The sequence below is a fragment of the Lemur catta genome, chromosome 8, assembly GCF_020740605.2.
Source record: "Lemur catta isolate mLemCat1 chromosome 8, mLemCat1.pri, whole genome shotgun sequence".
NCBI lineage: Eukaryota > Metazoa > Chordata > Mammalia > Primates > Lemuridae > Lemur > Lemur catta.
In genome coordinates this window covers 39,498,994-39,519,598 of record NC_059135.1, presented here as the reverse complement: position 1 = coordinate 39,519,598, position 20,605 = coordinate 39,498,994, and the positions used below count along the sequence as shown (strand labels likewise).

General features: G+C 37.2%; 1 protein-coding gene across 7 annotated transcripts in view; it reads right to left on the bottom strand.

The window, feature by feature from the left end:
• HIBCH (3-hydroxyisobutyryl-CoA hydrolase) overlaps positions 1-20,605 on the bottom strand; it is a 92,988-nt gene that overhangs the window by 40,574 nt on the left and 31,809 nt on the right. For all 7 annotated transcript variants that reach the window (XR_006736928.1, XR_006736929.1, XM_045559577.1 and 4 more), the window contains 5 exons: positions 19,915-19,993; positions 11,367-11,512; positions 9,705-9,791; positions 2,872-2,930; positions 2,081-2,162 (listed from right to left, as the gene is read on the bottom strand). Coding sequence is in view for 5 of the 7 variants with exons in the window: in XM_045559577.1 (XP_045415533.1) it covers positions 2,081-2,162; positions 2,872-2,930; positions 9,705-9,791; positions 11,367-11,512; positions 19,915-19,993 (453 nt within the window). In the remaining 2 variants the exon portion in view is untranslated. The remainder of the gene's footprint in view (positions 1-2,080; positions 2,163-2,871; positions 2,931-9,704; positions 9,792-11,366; positions 11,513-19,914; positions 19,994-20,605) is intronic.

Sequence of the window (20,605 nt, the reverse complement as noted above, 5' to 3'; positions counted from 1 at the left end):
GGAATTCCAACCTCAAACACAAAAAAAGGAAAAAAGGTGCAGTGGGACTTTGGAAGAAAATCTAAGAAAGGACATGAGAAGCCATAAAATAAGATACTATGAAAATTCTATCAGTTGCAGAGAATTTACAATTTCCTCATTTTTTTAAAAAAAATATGCTATCCTATAGTGATTAGCAGTAAGAACCTTAAAAATCTACAAAGAGATTTTAAAAACACCGTAAGTTTCTATTTAATGATTGACAAATACACTGAACAGACTGTGTTCTTCCCCATAATCTTGGAGAGAAAGGAACCTCTAAGACATAAAGTAGATAGTTGCAACTGAGAGAACACAGACATAGACTAGATCATGGGGACCTGCAGAAGAAACAGGAATCCCCGAAGAGCCCACAGGGCTTAGGAGCAATCTCAAAGGCTTACTGGGAGAAGTATTAGAAGGTTTTTAAAAATCTTTTCAAACATTTGATCTACAAACCTTTCGACAAATCACTAACAGCTATTTTCTCCTTCAGAGTTGTTTTGTGTTTCTAGCTGACATAATTGAAAGCAGCCCTATATCTAAGCTCTGCAAGGAAGACTCAGTGGGAGTGTTTCGATCCTCACATCATGTTCCCAGCAGACACTAATATTCTGGAGCTACATTCATTTGCCAGAGCTGTAGATCAACTGAATACAAATGAAAACCTGTCCTTCCAATGAGAGTGCTTATCGTGATCCCAGCTGTGATTTGTGGTTTGTCAAGTATTCATTTCTGAATGCAGAATAACCACATGGCCAGAGGAATGGAAAGAAAATTAAAAGACCATATAGTTCCTAACCCTCTGTTTTAGGGTAGGCCATTAGTTTTAAAATAATATGGTTAGTTGCATATCTGTACTGCTTTAAAGTGACATCACATAGCCTATAAGGTTATGTGCTGCATGACTACTTTCAAATGAAGTTGCTAAGTGCATAATTAATGAGGCCCTATTGCTGGGAGAAAAAAACCAGGAACACTAGTTTTTATATTGCTCTGGAAACAAGAGAACCAACTTAAAGTCAGAATCCTTGAAAAATAAAATAATTATTTACATTTACATAATCATTCCTAAAAGTCGTAAATAGTAACAATCTACATTTGTGAGTTAGGGACATGCATGGCTGGGCTACCTACTCTAATATATGCCTATCCTTGAAAGTTAATAAAATTCTAATACTGAATAAGATCCCAAGAGTCAATTAACTTGGGATTTCCTCCATAAGAATACAGTAACAATGGGGAAATGTTTTCATCTTCACAAGAGCTTACTAAAATTTTTAAGTTTTCTGACAACTGAAATACTGTGATATCTATAAATAGAAAAATACTATAAGATAAAGACAAGCCAAAACACCTTTTAATATGAAGAAACATACTTTTTCTTTCCTTTATCTAGAAGTCTGAAATACTCCAAGTTCTATTATCATACAATATGTCGTCAATAGCTAGTATGCACACATTTATACAAAAATAGCTTTTCTTCTGCTGTTACTAGTTGAGTTATACTGTAGAAAGATCAAAGTGTACCTAATGCAGAAACACTGCTTAAGACTCAGTTATGGTGGTAGATGGAGTCTCTTGCTACTTTAAAACAGCTCAATTTTTTTTTAAACCTCCTGCTTAGAAAAACTATATGCTGATCTATTGCATGTTAAATAGAATTTATAGATCAATGTCACAACTGCAGTGTACCATAAAGTGACTCAACCCTTCTAATGTAATAAAAATGTCCCTAAAAGCTTCCCCCACAGGACAAGGACTATTTGGAAATGAAGCAAGCTTACTAAAGTCCTTCTCTGCTACATTTAAAGCACATAAAACCAGCTTGGCTTTTTCCCTCAACAATTTAGACATGGCTCTTGGGTTTTAAAAATCAAGGTCAAGGTTAGCGGAACTACTTTCTGAAGCTCACCTCAATTTGGAAAAACAAAACAAACAAACAACAAAAAAAATGCAGTGGGCTATGTCACCACCACAGATCACTGATACCCCTCAGAGAGGCTTCCCTGTCACAAGACTTCACCATGAGCAGTCAGGGCAAAAAGGATCTCAATATTACCTTCAACTGCTCTAGGGCAAAAGATGAACCATCCTGCCGTAAGTTTTCAATAATCTGTTCCATAGTATTGGCTGAAAAACAACTATAAAAAAAGGAAACATGATTTCATCAATGTGCAAATGATTTTTTATTTCTAATATACCAATGAATCTGAACACAAGCCCACCCCCACCCCCATCTCAATAATGAAGAATTTTCCAATCTATTTTACAAGATGATGAAATAAGAACATTGCTTCCCTAGGTAAGCATTTGCAGTGTACTTTCACTAATGCAATATAAAACCTAAATTTTCTCTTTTGCTTTCTTGCATCCATTGTACTTATATGTAAATAAATGTTTCAGCTATGAAAAACTGATGCTTCTAAAATGTAGACATGGCTGTCTTATTTTCCAATAGTTTTCCTCCTGTTTCCTAAAGCTACTCTGTCAATCTTTCAAAATCACTTCACAAAACCTTTTTGCTGATCACCTTGATAAGACCTTAGATAACTTCACAAAGATAAAAGTTAATTCAATTATTATTTTCTAGCCTCTCCCACTTAAATAAAAAAATGATATTTTGCACTAAGATGAATAAATTAGCATAGTAATTACTTAAATATAATGAACTTATTTTGCCTGGAAAGAATGGAAAAGAAGCTACTTTCAGAGGTAAGTGAAAATAAAAGCACTATGCTATCTAATCTCAGAATTCTGTGCATTGCCAAACACAATGCAATTACAATGTTAGCAAATTCAATGTAATGTAGTCTTTCCAAAGGGATAAATATAATTTAGATCTCTAAGTACCTGTTTATTTTGTCCATGTGTTCCTCGAGTATAAAAGACTTGTCTTTATCAATCTTGGACTGTTTGAAAAGAAAAATCTTTTAATAAATTTGAAGTAGCTCAATTTGTAAAAATTCTTATAAATTTTATATTTAATGACACACTTTGTGACAGATTATCACTTTTAATCAAATTACATCTAAGAGTCTCAAGTAACTACTGTTGCATGCTCAAAATTCACAGTAGGTAGTACTCTAGCTCTTAAAAGTGTCAAGTGTAAAGTGTTCTTGTATTTTTATTTATACATCATTACCTATGGTACATTATCATTAAAACGCATCTATGCATTTAAGGACTGTAAGAGACCTGAGAGTTCATCCTGCCCAAATTTCCATCTGAGCTAGTAATTCCCACTACATCCCTGCAGCTCTGACTTCCAGGGAGAGAAAACAGTACCTCAGAGAGAAGCTCACAGGTGCAGGAACAACTATGATAATTAGGTTTCTATTATTGTTTTAATTCTGGACCAAAAATCAGTTCTCATATTCATAGTTCTAGTTAATCTCTTTCACCTTAATAATTTCCTACATGGCAGAGTTTTGTGTCCCCTCACAATCTAGGTGACTTGTTCTTACGGACAAGTTCCAGTTTATCAAGGGCACTCTTCAAGTGTAGGACACCTTACCTCAGCTACAGGTGTGGCTGGATAATAGAAAAGTACAGAGGGTTCTACGTGCCCTCGTCTGCATGGATACAACACTTTTACTAATAGGACTAACTCTGGGTATTGCTGAGACAGGCCTATTATGTGACTGATTTACACTGAGCTCTAATCAGTAAAAACTGGTTTTTTTTGTTTTTTTTTTTAACCTGTGCCGTTGTAGGCTGTGTTTTTCTCATCCTGTAATTATGAATTTAGTACTTTGGACTGAAGTGCAAGATTTTCATTTATCTTTATTAAATTTTACATTGTTACTATTAAACATCACTCTAAACTCAAAGGATTATTTTTTTCATCCATATTCTTTTACCTATTTTTCTTAGTTTCAAATCAGCTTGTTCAAAATGCTGTCAACAGTCTCATTGAAATCACTGAGAAAAATACCGAGTCCAAGATGACTTCCCTATAGACTATTCCTACACATTTAAAAGAACTCTTTGATAAGGCCCTTCAACCCCCACACACCACAATATGTCCCATAGGTACCCAATGTGATAACATGAGACTGTTAAATGCTCTGATAAAAATGGATGAAGTCCTCATGTGCTCTGTGACCATATTCATTGCACCAAGTACTCAGTGGCCCTGTCAACCTGCACTCGTGTTCTTCAGTTCTGGGTAATTTTTTTATATTATTTCTCTAAACACTTTCTTACATCTTCTATTATGAATTCCTAATGATTAGATATTGGACCTCCAGGAATAATACCTCTAATTTTCCATTATCTCCCTTTTCCATCTCATTACTCTTCTTAGTTTTCCTCAATCATCAATTTTAATCTGTTTGTTGTAGTTTTTTTTCCATTTTTGCTATCATATTTTTAATTTACAGGCAAATTTCATTTTATTATGCTTCACTTTATTGCACTTTGCAGATACTGCATTTTCTCTTTACAAACTGAAGACTTGTGGCAACTCTGTATTGCAAGTCCATCAGCACCATTTTTCCAACAGCAGGTGCTCACTTCGTTTCTCTGTGTCACATGTTGGTGATTCTTGCAATATTTCAAATTTTTTCATAATTGTTATATCTGCTGTAGTGATCTGTGATTCGTTATCTTTGATGTTATCATTGTATAGTAACTGTTTTGGGATGTCCTGAACCATGCCCATATACAACAGTGAACTTAATCGGTAAGTGTTGTGCATGTTCTGACTGTTTCACCTACTGGCCATTCCCTGACTCTCACTCTTCTAGAGCCTCCCTGTTCCCTGAGACATCACAATATTGATATTAGGCTAATTAATAACCCTAAAATGACCTCTAAGTGTTCAAGTAAAAAGAAGAGTCACACGTCTCTCACTTTAAATCAAAAGCTACAAATGATTAAGCTTAGTGAGGAAGGCATGCCCAAAGCCAAAAGAAGCCAAAAGTTAAGCCTCCTGTGCCAAAAATGCCTGCTTAGCCAAGTTGTGATTGCAAAGAAAAGTTCTTGAAGGAAGTTAAAAGTGCTTTTCCAGTGAACACACAAATGATAAGAAAGTGAAACAGACTTATTGCTAATATGGAGAAAGTTTGAGTGGTCTGGATAAATCTAACTATCTACAGCATTCCATCAAGCCAAAGCTTAATCCAGAGCAAGGCCCTAACTCTTTTTTTTTTTTTTTTTGAGACAGAGTCTCACTCTGTTGCCCAGGCTAGAGTGAGTGCCGTGGCGTCAGCCTAGCTCACAGCAACCTCAAACTCCTGGGCTTAAGCGATCCTACTGCCTCAGCCTCCCGAGTAGCTGGGACTACAGGCATGCGCCACCATGCCCGGCTAATTTTTTTCTATATATATTTTTAGTTGGCCAGATAATTTGTTTCTGTTTTTAGTAGAGACAGAGTCTCGCTCTTGCTCAGGTTGGTCTCGAATTCCTGACCTCGAGCGATCCACCTGCCTCAGCCTCCCAGAGGGCTAGGATTACAGGCGTGAGCCACCGCACCCGGCCTCCTAACTCTTTAATTCTATGAAAGCTGAGAGAGGCAAGGAAGCTCCAGAAGAAGTTTGAAGCTAGTAGAGGCTGCTTCATGAGGTTAAAGAAAAGAATCCATCTCCATAACATAAAAGTGCAAGATGAAGCACCAAATGCTGATGAAAAAGCTGCAACAAGTTATCCAGAAGATCTAGATAACATCATTGATGAAGGTGGCTACACTAATAACAGATTTTCAGTGTAGACAGAACAGTCTTCTATTGAAAGAAGATGCCATCTAGGACTTTCATAGCTAGAGAAGAGAAGTCAATGCCTGGCTTCAAAGCTTCAAAGGACAGGCTGACTCTCTTGTACCAGGGTGATACAACTGGTGACTTTAACTTGAAGCCAACGGTTATTTACCATTCTGAAAATCCCAGGACCCTTAAGAATTATGCTAAATCTACTCTGCCTGTGCTCTAGAAATGAACAAAGCCTAGATCACAGCACATCTGTTTACAGCACGGTTTACTAAATATTTTAAGCCAATTGTTGAGAACTATTGCTCAGAAAAAGATTACTTTCAAAACATTACTGCCCACTGACAACGCACCTAGTCAGCCAAAAGCTCTGATGGAAACACATAAGGAGATCAATGCTGTTTTCATGCCTGATAACACAATATCCATTCTTCAGACCATGGATCAAAGAGTAATTTTGACTTTCACATCTTAGTATTAATATTTAAGAAATATAGTTTGTAAGGCTATAGCTGCCAGAGATAGTGATTCCTCCAATGGATCTGGGCAAAAAGAGTGAAAAGCTCCTGGAAAGGATTCACCATGCTAGATGACATTAAAAACATTTGTGATTCATAAAAGGTGGTCTAACTACCAACATTAACAGGAGTTTGGAAAAAGTTGATTCCAACCCTCCTATATGACATTGAGGGGTTCAAAACTTCAGTGGAGAACGTAAGTGCAGATGTGGTAGAAACTGCAAGGTAACTAGAATTAGAAGTAGAACCTGAAGACGTGACTGAATTGCTGCAATTTCATGATAAAGCTTGAACAGACAAGGAATTGCTTTTTATGGACAAGCAAATAAAGTGGTTTCTGGAGATGCAACCTAATCCTGCTTAAGATGCCATGAACATTGCTGAAATGACAAAGGATTTAGAATATTCTATAAACGTAGTTGATAAAGCAGCAGCACGATTTGGGAGGACTGACTCTAATTTTGAAAGAAATTCTACTTTGGGGAAGATACTATCTAACAGCATCACATGTTCCAGAGAAGTATTTTGTGAAAGGAAGAGTAAATGGATGTGGCAAATGTCACTGCAGTCTTATTTTAAGCAATCGCCACAGCCGCCCCCAACCTTCAGCAACCAACACCCTGATCAGCCAATATCCATCCACATCAAGGCAAGACACTCCCACTAGCAAAGAGATTACAACTTAATAGACTACACACACTTAATTGACTACAGCACAAACATTTTTATATGCACTGGGAAAACAAAAAATTCATGTGACTAGCTTACTGTGGTGGTCTGGAACTGAACCCACAGTATCTCTGAGGACAGCCTATTATTATCCTTTGAATTCTTCTCTTTATAACATCTGTCATTGTTTCATAGATAAAATGTTTTCCTCTTATCTGAAGATAAAAATTATAGCTTGGTGTTTTTGTGGGTTTTTTTCGCTCTTCCTTGCATTGTCTGCTTCCTTCCAATGCCTTTTTTGTTTTGGCCCAGCAAAATGTGTTACTCTGTGTGACGCACTAAAATTTAGAATCTTTATGTGTAATATAAATTGCAGTTGTAGGAGTGTCAATTATATGATGCATTATAAGATGATCAGGCAAGTTCCTGGGTGTGTTATTAAGGAGTCCATGAATGTCCACACTGACGGATTTTTTCCTTTTTCTTCCAATGTATTGCTTGGGAATGAGGTAGTATACAACAGTTCTGCAAGCCAACTAGGGAAAGGGGCTAGAGGTCTTCCCATTTATTTAGGTAATTAAATATGAAATGTCTGATTTTGAATCAAAAGTTTACTATATCTCAAACAAGAAGCAGTACAATTAATAAACTAGGTTTTGCCATCTTAAGGGTAGCTTGTCTATGCCACCAGCGAAGAAGCCTGGAGAGCAAGTGGTGATGAAATCACAAAAGGCATTTTCTATAGCTTGTTGAGAACTGAAGATTTTTCCTTGCAAGAAATGGTCCAATGCCTGGAAGAAGAGGTAGTCAGTTGGTACAAGTTCTGGTGAATATGGGGGATGATAGAGAGTTTCCAAGTCCAGCTTCTGTAGTTTGAGCAGCACTGTTTTTTGCAACACATGGTCTTCCAAGAGGATTGGCCTGCCTCTACTGACCAAACTCAGCTGCTTAATCGCAAGCATCCTCATCATTTCATCCAATTGGTTGCAGTAGACATCTGCTGTAATCGACTGACCAGGTTTCATGAAGCCGTAGTGGTTAAGATCAATGCTGGACCATCATACAGACGCCATTAGCTTTTTTGGATAAATATTTGGTTTTGGACTGTGTTTTGGCACTTTGTCTTTATCTGACCATTGTGCCAAACAATTGCAATTGTCAAAAAGAATCCATTTTTCATCACACATTATATAGTGTAGAAATGGTTTGCCTTTATGACATGACAGCAAAGAAAGGCAAACTTGAAGATGATTTCTCTTCTGAATGCTCATTTAATTCATGTGGAACCCATCTATCCAGCTTCTTTACCTTGCCAATTTGTTTCAAATGGTCCCATATTGTTGGAATAGTAATGTCAAACCTTGCTGCTAATTCACAATAGCAGCAAGGTTCAGGTGAATTTGCTTCCACTACAGTTTTCAGTTCATCATTATCTACCTTGGTCTCAAGTCACCCACATGCCTCATCTGCAAGATTAAAATCACCAGAATGGAACTTCTCCAACCGTCGACATACTGTGCATTCGTCAGCCACATCCTTCCCAAAAATTTCATTGATATTTTGAGCTGTCTGCGCTGCATTGGTTCCATGACAGAACGCATATTCGAAAATAACAAAAATTTTTGACTTATCCACGGTTTCACAAAAACTGCTTTAAGAAAAACTTCAGCAATCACAAACCAAACCATGTGTTTGAAAGAATGAGGATGTTCCTTCATGATAAAAATAAAACAAGAAGTGTCAAAGTGAAATGTCATAGATATCAACTGTCAAACTTAGTACTTAAGGATATCGGACATTTTATACTTAATAACCAAACAGTATGTTTCACCTCTTTTCAATATATCATCTCACCCATCCCTGCCCTCAGCTAGACCTGTTTCCTGTTTGATTTGCTCTAAGGAGTAAGTCTCTACTCTTCTGCCAGACTATAAGAGGACAGCTGCTCCTGGTTGTACAGAAAAACTTTTGGAGGTCTAACTGCTGCTTATAAAAACTTGCCAGAAATCTTTCTCTTTTCTACCCTATTCCACACCCCAGTCTTCCAAGGGGACTTGGTGACTAGAAAAGTCTACAACAAGAATCAGTAGGCTTCTTACTGGCTTCCCCCACTGAAGGAGATGATTTTGCCATTCTTAGGTCTAAGTCAGTTGCCCTCCCCTTTCTGATTTCAAGCTTCCAAAATACTGACATCTCAAGTCTACCAGGTCTCCTCGTCTGTTTGTCATTGCAGATTTATGCCTTTTTTAATTCCTTTATTACAATTTCAGTGGAGTTTTAGGAGGAAGTATATATTCAATCATCATGTTTAACTAGAAGTCATGCAGTGTTTTTTTAAAGATTCCTAGCTCTTACAAGAAAATTTAAGTCAGACAACATTAGGAATTAAAAGTAAATGCTACAATATACTTTATTATTAAATGGATATATATCAGAGTTCACTTTAGCAACTCTAGAAATAGTGTCAACATTGAACATCCATTACAGAAATGTCACACTGGGTTGTAAACAGCCCTGGCAAGGGCTGACCACAGGCAGTGTACTGAAGTTCACTGAATTGGGAAGACAACTGTGCAGTTGCACCGTGAAGAAGTTATCTTACTAGCAGACGGCTTTCCTAACAATTGTGAAACACTGATCCTCCCACCAAGCTGTAAAGTATAATAAATAAATCCCCGGTAGGTACATTTATTTACATCCACAAACTATAATATTCACCAACTGTTAATTTTTTAATCACTTTCCTTTCCCCATGAATTAAAACCTGAGGTTAGTACATTAACAAGATTACCTCTGCATGGTAAGTTTCTAAGACATCCATAATATTTTCTTCTGAAGGAGATTTCAAGGCTAACAAATCTTCCTCTAACATGCTAAACTAAAGGGGAAAAAAAGGAATACAGATTTGAAACCCCACAGAAACACAGAAAGCTTTTTAAAAATCTAATATTCTTTTTTAGAATCCTTGTCGTAAAATTATGACGCTCTCTCTTCAGCTGAGTCACTGAAAGAAATTTTGACTGAAGTTGATACATTTTTACTCATTAAAAAATATTCACTGAAGGTGCACAGGCATTCCCACATAGCAAATGATGCTTTGCTAGTAATGGATAAAGATGAGCACTTGAAATGTGGTATTGTGGTATTGTGACCAAAGGTCCAGGTTATAAGTTTATTTTTAATTAATTTTAATTAAAATTGCCACACATGATCAGTGGCTATCATAGTCAAGGCACAACACTATAATATAGCTCCACTTACCTCTCCATCTAATCCTTTACATGTGTATCTTATACTCAGCCAAACAGGACTTTTCACTGTTTCCGAAACATAGCTAACATTTTCCTACCCCTGTGGTTTCATTAAATGTTTCCTCTACTTGTAATGTCTTTTCCTGATAATACTCACCTTAAGGCCAGGTGAACTGCATACTATGAAAAAACTTCTAGTCCTTTTTACAGGTAAGCTCTTCCTCCTTTCAATACTTTGAATATTTTCTTTGTATTCTATTTTTACACTTATCACACTTTACTCTGCCAGATGAGACAAATGGTTACCTATATTTTGCACCCACCTCTAACCCCATCCCCAAAGTGTATTATTCATTTTTGTATCCTGTATAGGCCCTGAGTATGGCATTCTACCACGAGTAGACATATTTTACCCACCCACATGGTTCAGGGATGAGATAAGCCAGTCCAGCCAGAGTGAGCTAAATCAGCTGAAGCAGAATAAATCCTAGGTCTCTTGCTGGGAATTCTGGGGCAAAACTACCTTGAACTGGGTTTTCTGTTACATGTAACACAAGGAGTTTCAACTACTCTGGTAATACTGTTGTCCCATTTTTACAGATGGAAAAACTGTAAAATGGGGTCAGAGAGGCTAAATTCAAGCCAAGTTTGATTTAATATTCTATCTACATATTCTTTGCCACTGTGCTGTCCTGTACTAAGAAAACTGGCCACACTGTTGAAGGGAAAAAAAAAAAGACAGAGTAACGTGTGTTCCATAGTAGGTATGCTTTAGAAAAGTCATAAGATATTTTATAAATGCAATTATTTTAAATGTACTTGGGAAATGCACAACCAAGAAAACCCTTCAGAATGTCTTTATAAAAGAAGAGTCTTTTTATACATAAATTTAGATTTTTTTCTAGATTTTCTTAAAGTAGGCATTACTGAGATTCTAATTATTCATTTAAAAATATTCTCTTGAAGGTGCCAGGCACAATAGCTCTGAATCCAGATTTCGTTATCTCCATTTTGCATAAGAGGAAACTGAGAATTGGACAGGCTAAGCACCTTCCCCAAGTTCACAGAGATAGAAGCAACAGATCCAGGATTTCACATCCATGTCCACCAAAAGCCTATGATCTCAACCACTCCCAGTGCCTCCCCATGGAATATTTTGTGTTGTCATTCCAACAACACAAAACACACATCCAAACAATTACCTTTTCAGAATCTACAAAGTGTGTAGCAATTCCTGCTCTGTACACATCTCTTCCTTTTAGTCTGAATCCTGTTAATCCAAGGAAGTAACCAAGTTTTCCTTGAAGTCTTGGCAAGAAATAACCTCCACCCACATCAGGAAATAATCCTGTAATTAAATATAACAAAAAGAGATAACAGTGATTCAATTGAAAAAGACCAATACAACACAACCATTTCTCTGTGGAGCTTGAATCTATACTACAAATATTATTAAACTAAGTACTATACAATACAATCGGTACTACAATAGACTTGCTTTTGTGCTATGTAAAAATTGTGCTAACTTAACTTGGATATTTTTCAAAATCTTCCTGTCTCATTTCTATAGAATTCAGTAAAGTATGTGATGACACAATGTTTTGTATATTAGAAGTTCTCAAATGTTACCTAAATTTTCTTATCACTAATTTACTTTTTAAGATTCTGTGAAATAGGAAAAAATATTTTCTTTCCAAATAATAAGCACAGGAAAAAACATACATACATAACCTGTGGGCTATTATATTATGGAAAAATTCATTATTATCATTTAAATCATTTCCCAAATTTAGTCAATTACCTAATATTCAAGATATTTAAATACTGATGCAATAACCATTAGTCCTACTAAATGAACAAGTTTATACCTGATAAAATCACTTGCATTTACACTTTTCTTAGCCATCATTATTTTTAAAATTCTCTCTCTACTGGTAACAATTGAAAATAGCATATATACAATTGCCAGCGTACTACTTTTGGTGTTTAAAGTCTCCTTAAACAATTGTGACTCTCCAGTTTTATAATTCATATATCTATTCCAAGGTTGCTTCATTTGATAAAGCTAAGAAAAAAACATAAGCACTCAAATTCTTCCCAGTTCTATTTGAAAAAAAGTTTCTAGACTTAAAAGAATAAGCAGCATGCTACTGTAAATGGAAACATCTCCTAGCATCTCCAGCTGGACTCGCAACCTGCCCCACCATTCCCACCATCCTCCTCCAACATCACCCACCTCAAAAAAGGGTACAGTCATCCAGCCTCAATACCTTCTCCTGCACCATCAGAGACCTTGTCCCTGAATCCCTACCAGGAACCACATGTTGATTCCTCCTCCAAATGGGTCTCCACACAATAGCCAAAGTGATCTTTTTAAAAAACAAATCCCGATCAGAGTCTTACGTTAAATATAACAGAAAAACTCTTCCATGGCTGCCTATTTCTCTTGGATTAAAATGAACACATTTGTCAGTCTTCAAGGCCCCTAAACACTTTTTCAATTATATCTCTTACTGCTTACTTACCTCATTCCAGACACCCTGGCCTCCTTTCAGTTCCCTAACAGTCCACACTCCTTCCTACCTCAGAGCCTCAGCAGAATTCTGCCTAGGTGAAAACACCCTCAATCCTGAAATATGTTCTTCTCTTCCAGGCCACCACATTCTCTCTTTTGCTCCCTTGTCTCAATTGTTGCTTCTTTCCAGTCTCCCTTGCTGGCTCCACTTCCTTTGCTTGAATTCTTGCTTTCTGTGCCTAGGCTTGATATGGGGCTACCTCCTCTTCCCTATGTATATTTTCCTTAGCTCCTGTGGCTTCAAATAGCATCTATATGCTGATTACTCCCTGTTATGGACTGAATTGTGTCCCTCCAAAATTCCTACATTGAAGCTGTGAATTAAAATAAAATCCCAAGCCCCTCACTGAATGAACAAAGCCCTCTTGGCCAAGGAGACCCCAGAGAAAGCTTAAAACTGAGTTCCCAGCCATGACAGGATGTGAAGTCAGACGTGCCTCATTTTACCCCCTTCCTTGCTAATGGCCATAAGGCTTTTTTTCCTAAGGGCTAAATAGAAACCAATCTCACGATCCAGACCAGTATTCTTTCCTGGTAAGAGACCCCCAACCATGAAGTGGGTTTAACTAGTCTATGGAGCTTTGCAGAGAGGGTTTTCATGTCCTTGCTTCACCTTTTTGACGCAAGAGAGTGGCCATTTCTCAATATGGACCCCATAAAAGGGCAGAAAGCTTGACTGAGCAGGTGTATGTTTCTGTTTTCATAAATATTCATGACTCCTCCTATAGCTTGTTAAATATGCATATTTGACCATCCTGCTTAGTATAGATTCCTTGTTCCTGCTATCTCGGCCTCAAAGCACGTGTTCCTGGCTTCTGGCCAGGGCTCAGCTTTCCAGCCTCTTGGAATGGCCATTCACAGGTTGTAACCTTTTATGAGAAATAAAGCCTTCCTTTCCAAATTTATGAACCTCATCATTTTCAGTTAACAAAGCCCTACCCGCAATGTGACTATACTTGGAGACAGGGCCTCTAAAGAGGTAATTAAGGTTAAATGAGGTCATAAAAATGGGGTCTTAATCCAATAGGACCAGTGTCCTTATAAGAAGAGGAAGAGATACCAGGGAGGCATGCAGAGAAAATGCCATGTGAGGACATAGCAAGAAGGCGGCCAACTACAAGTCAATGAGAGAGGCTTCAGGAGAACCACCTGGTTGACACCTTGATCTTGGACTTTCAGCCTCCAGAACTGTGAGAAATAAATTTCTGCTGTTTAAGCCACCCAGTCTGTGGTACTCTGTCACGGCAGCCCTAGCAAACTAATACACTCTCAAACCCAGTTATGCTTTTTCTCTTGAATACCAAACTCTTAGATCTGCCTTCTAGACATAACCACATGAATTATAAGCATCTCACATGGGACATGGCAAAAACACAACTCTTGATTCACATCCCTCCAACTGCACTGCTCCTCCCCTAATCAGCCTCATCCATCTAGTAGCACAAGCTAAATACATACCTTGGCATTATTCCTGATTCATAATATCAGCAGATCAGTTAAGCCCAAAACATTTGTCAAGTCTACTCACTCTAGTCAACTCTATACCTCTACATTACTCCAAGCCAAAATCTCCTCTCTCTAGATCTGTGCTGTCCAAAAGAACTTTCTGCAAAAATGAAAATGTTCTATAATTTGTGCTGTCCAATAAGTAGCCACTAGCCATATGTGACTATTAAACATTTGAAATGTGGCTGAGAACTGAATTTGTTTTGTTTAAATTTAATTAATTTATATTTAAATTTAAAAAGCCACTCATGGCTAGTGGCTATAATATTGGACAGTGTAGCTCTGGAATAATGTAATAACCTCCTAACCAATCTCACTGCTTCTACTCTGGCACCCCTACAATCCATTATCCTCAAAGCAGCCAGAGTGATGGCATTAAAATACAAACCAGATCATGTCAATCCCTGCCTTAAACTCTTCTGCAGCTTCCCATCATATTTAGGTTTAAACATAAACTCTTCATCAGAGCCCCTACATACCTCTTCAAGAGCTTATTACATCACTTCTGCTCTTGATTCGGACACAGTTGCCTCCATTTGGTTCCCTGAACAGGCAAAGACTCTTACCTTCTGGTCTTTGAACTAACTTTTCCCAATGGCACAATATTCTGCTCTTGGATCTTAATACTGCTGGTTCCTTCTTGTCATTCAAATCTCAGCTTTAAGGACATCTCCTCTGAAAGCCTCTTAAATCATCCGATCTAAAATAACCATCCGAGAGACTTAAACTTTGGACAACACAGAGTAACAGGGAACCAGACTTACCCCTACCCCCACCCCAAAACAACTATAAAAACCAGACACGATATACAAAACAATAGTGTTTTCAACACACAGGACATCAGGCAATAAAGAAAAGTGATCTCTGAATATCAGAAAACAATTAAGGTAAATCTTACAAAAGCTCCAGCTTAATGCCTTGAGAATTTCCAGGCCCAACCCAGTCCTTCATTTGAGAAGAGGAAGCTAAGAGTCCAGGAAGACCAAGACAGAATTCCCATAACAGAGTATCAGAGAGGAGGCAGCTGCAGAGAGAAAGCTCTGGAGATCTGCAGGGGGTCTCCTTTAAGTATTAATATTTAGCTTAGGACTGGTCAATATACATGCATATGTGCGTGAGGGAACTACCTGAGGTCAAGGAAAGAACCACAGGAAAGGATTACAGAGAACAGTACTGGGAACCCATACAGGGCTGAGAACAGTGCATGTTCCCACCAGCCAGACTAGGAAAACTCATGATTCACAGGGCCCTGGGTAGGATACAAAGAAGTACCTTGCCTCAGTAGTGGGAAATATTTAGCCCTAACCAGAGTGCTGTTCTAATCCTACATGAAAAAAAAAAAAAAAAAAGAAAAATCTTAAAAAAGTTTCCAAAGAACTTAAATTCATCCCAGAACAAAGCTCAAAAATATTTATAAGAATACAAAAATATCCAGCACCCAACTAGGTAAAGTTTACATATCTAAAATACAACAAAAAATTACCAGCCATCTAAAGGAGGAGGATAATACTACCCATAAGGAGCTTATAAAAAAATTAAAATTGATTCAGAACTGACATAAATGTAAGAATTAGCAGACAAGAATATTAACAATTACCATAAATATATCCTGTATGCTCAAGAAGTTAAATAGAGACATAGAAAATATTTTTAAAAAAGACCCCAATCATGCTTCTAGAAATGAAAACCAAGATGAATGTACAAACTGAAAAATACTTGGAGGAGATTAAGGGCAGATTAGACTTTGCAGAAGAATAGATTAATGAACTGAAGACACAGGAATGGAAACTAAAACGAAAAAGAGAAAAGAAAATTTTTAAAAATTAACAAGGCATGAGTGAGTCATATTAGTATAAATGTAAATGAATCCTGAAAAGGGTTTGGGTGGAAGAAAAATATTTAAAGAAATAATGGCAAAAAAATTTTCCAAATTTGATAGAAACTATAAGCTTAAGTAGTTCAATAAACACAAGCATTAGAAATATGAAATGCACCAAGGCACATCATAATCAAATAGGCCAAAGCAAGAGAAAATCTTAATAGCAGCCAGAGAAAATAAAAAGACACTAACAAAGAAACAAAGATAAGAGCAGATTTTTCATAGGAAACAATGTAAATGAGAAGACAGTGTAGTAACATCTTTATATTACTGAAATTAAAAATCAGAATAGACTGGGTGCGGTGGCTCATGCCTGTAATCCTAGCCCTCTGGGAGGCCGAGGTGGGTGGATCACTCGAGGTCAGGAGTACAAGATCAGCCTGAGCGAGACCCCGTCTCTACTAAAAATAGAAATAAATTATCTGGACAACTAAAAAATATATATATAGAAAAAATTAGCCGGGCATAGTGGCGCATGCCTGTAGTCCCAGCTACTCGGGAGGCTGAGGCAGTAGGATCGCTTAAACCCAGGAGTTTGAGGTTGCTGTGAGCTAGGCTGACGCCACGGCACTCACACTAGCCTGGGCAACAAAGTGAGACTCCGTCTCAAAAAAAAAAAAATCAGAATAGGCAAGGCGAGGTGGCTTATTCCTCTAATCCTAGTACTCTGGGAGGCTGAGGCAGGAGGATCACTTGAGCTCAGGCGTTCAAGACTAGCTTGAGCAAGAGCGAGACCCCATCTCTACAAAAAATAGATAAATTAGCCGGGCATGGTGGCACATGCCTATAATTCCAGCTACTCTGGAGGCTCAGGTGGGAGGATTGCTTGAGCCCAGAAGTTTGAGGTTGCAGTGAGCTATGATGATGCCACTGCACTCTAGCCCAAGCAACAGAGCAAGATGCTGTCTTCACAAAAAAAAAAAAAAAAACACCCCAAAACAAAAATCACAATAGAGCTGCCAAGTGAGGGGGCAGACACCCGTAGTCCCAACTACTCTGGAGGCTGAGGTGGGAGGATTACTCGAACCCAGGAGTTTGAGTCCATTCTGGGTAACACAGCCAGACCTCATGTCAAACAAAACAAAAAATAAAACTGTTACTATTTGCAGATGATATGATTATTGTTTTAAAAAATCAGAATAGAATAGAATTCTATATCCAGGTGTAAACCAATGAACACAGCTTTCATCTGAGGAGACTAGAGAAAGAAGAGCAAAGAAAACCTAAATTAAGCAGAAGAAAGGAAGTAATAAATAGCAGAGTAAAAATTGACAAAATAAAAAATAAATGAAAACAAAAATCTGGTTTTTTGAGATCAATAAAATTAATAAACCTCTAATTAGACTGATCAGGAAAAAAGGAGGGAAGACATAAATGACCAATATCAAGAACAAGAGGCCGGGCGCAGTGGCTCACGCCTGTAATCCTAGCACTCTGGGAGGCCAAGGCGGGTGGATCGCTCGAGGTCAGGAGTTCGAGACCAGCCTGAGCAAGAGTGAGACCCTGTCTCTACCAAAAATAGAAAGAAATGATTTGGACAGCTAAAAATCTATATAGAAAAAATTAGCCGGGCATGGTGGCGCATGCCTGTAGTCCCAGCTACTGGGGAAGCTGAGGCAGTAGGATCGCTTAAGCCCAGGAGTTTGAGGTTGCTGTGAGCTAGGATGACGCCAGGGCACTCACTCTAGCCCAGGCAACAAAGCGAGACTCTGTCTCAAAAAAAAAAAAAAAAAGAACTAGAGAGACATTTATAAAGCAATTTATAAAGAAAACAAATAATATTTCTCACAGTTCTGAAGCCTGGGAAGTCCAGTATCATGGTGCCAGCATTGGGCAAGGGCCTTCTTGCTGCGCCATGCAGAGGGTGAGAGAGGAAGAAAGAGCAAGAGGGAAGGGGGCTGAACACATCCTTTTATCAGGAACCAACTCACAATAACTAACCCTCCCCGAGATAATGCCATTAGTCTATTCATGAGGGCAGAGCCCTCATGACCTAATCACCTCTTAAAGATCCCACCTCTCAACACTGTTGAATTGGGGATTAAGCTTCCAACATGTGAACTTTGGGGGACACACAGCAATTATGAACAACTTTATGCTAAGAAATTGGATCAATTCCTTGAAAGACCCAAATTACCAAAGCTTGTGCAAGAAGAAATAGATAACTTGAACAGACTTGCACAGTGTCCATTAAAACTTTCAATTTATAGTTAACAACCTTCCCACAAAGAAAACTTTCTACCTAGATGGCTTCACTGGTAACTTCTACCATTTATAAAAAAAAAAAAAAAAAAAAGATACCAATTCTACACAAACTTCCTGAAAATGAAGCCAGAAAATGAAGTATTACCCTGATACCCAAAGTAAGGACACTGCAAGAAAATTCCAGAGCAAATCTCTCATGAACAGAGCTGCAAAAATTCCAAATAAAATTTTAGTAAAGCAAACTCAGTAACATATAGAAAGGATAACACATCACATCAAAGTGCGATTTATCCTAGCAATGCATGGTTGGTTTAATGTAACACCAATCAGAGTAATTCACCATTAACAAACTAAGAAAAAAAATTATCTCAATATATACAAAAAATAACATTTCACAAATCCAAAATTCATTCCTAATAAAAAAAACCTCAGCAATCTGGGACTAGAAGGAAACTTCCTTATCTGATAAAGGACACCTATGAAAAATCTATACCTTAATATAAAACTTAATTGGTGAAAGACTGAATGCATTCTCCTAAGATCAGGAACAAGGGAAGAATGTCCACTCTCATCACTTCCATTCAACACTGTATTGAGAGTTCTACCCAGTGCAATAAGCAAGAGAAAGAAATAAAGCGTATCCACATTAGAAAGGAAAAAGTAAAACTGACATTATCTGTAAATGACATATTGTCTATTTAGGAATGCCAGTACAATTTACAAAATAGCAACTAATACTAATAAGTGAGCTTGGTAAATTTGCAGTGTACGAGGTCAATACAAAAATCAATTGTATTTCTATATACTGGTAACTAACAATCAGAGCTGAAAGGTTTTTTAAATATCATTTATAATATACCTTGCTCACAGGTCTGAAGATTAAATATTGTTAAGATGTCGATTTTCCCTAAATTGATCTACACAGATTCTAGGCAATCCAAATCAAAATCCCAGAAGGCTTTTTTGTTGACACTGACAATCTCACTCTGTAGAAATACAAAGGATCTAAATAGCCAAAAGAACCTGAAGGGAAAAAAGAACAAAGCTGGAAGATTATTACTACCTGATTTCAAGACTAACTATAAAGCAACAGTAATCAAGACAAAGTGATATTGGCACCAAGATCAACATAAAATAGACAACTGACAAAGGAGCAAAGGCAATTCAGTGGCAAAACAATAGCCTTTTCAACAAATGGTGCTGGAATAATTGTAATTTCCATATACAAAATAATAAACTTTGATCTATATCTTTGATCTGTACCTCTCACCATATACACAAATTAACTCAAAATGATCACAGATCTAAATGCAAGAATATATTACCTAAATAATCTTTTATCTAAAATTACTATAGTGTGTATCTCCAGTTAATATTCTTGGTTTTGTGTTTTCAGGTACAATTATTGAGCTAATATAAACTTTTAATTATCTTCCTGTTTAATTTCTTCTTTAAAGTTCTTTCATTGTATCTCACACAAGGTTCCATCAATTCCTTCAACAGCATAATCTAAAATGTATCAAAAGAAGATGATTCTAAAAGTAACCATTAAAAGATTCTGGTGTTGTGTTTTGTTTTGTTTTACCTATTGCTGTTTCTGGCATTGCAAAAAGAGACTTTTCTGAAGCCACTCGGAATTGCCCATGAACTGAGAGACCAACTCCCTGGAGAAATAAAGCAAAAAAAATGGTTTAAAAATAATGCTTAAAAAAAACAAATTCACACACTCACAAACACTGCAAAGTAAATAAAATGTCTTTAGATTTCACAGGAATTTGTTTCAGAAGATAGGTTGGAGGGTAGCTCTAAACCGTACCATTTCAGACAAACTTACTGGACAAAAATATATGGGAATCCCTGATATCCAAAGTAGATTTGTTTTAGCCAAGATATTTCCAAATAGTATTCTATGTTATGCTTCATGTCCTCTTCCCCAATTCCCTCTCATTTCAAAACAGATACAGCATTTTAAAATAACTCTTCACTGAACCACTGAGAGTTGCTTATTAATGTAATCAAAAAGCACAACCAAGTCAGGAGCAGTGGCATTCACCTGTAGTCTCAACTACCTGGGAGGCTCAGCTGAGGTGGGAGGATCACTTGAGCCCAGGAGTTTGAGTTCAGCCTGGGCAACATAGTGAGACCCCATCTTTTTGAAAAAAGAAAAGAAATACAACCAAGCTATCCTAGCAAATTTCAGTTGCTTTGGATAGAATATTAACACACTTTATTTATTCACATATTTCACAAAATAAAATTAGCAACATTTTTCTCAG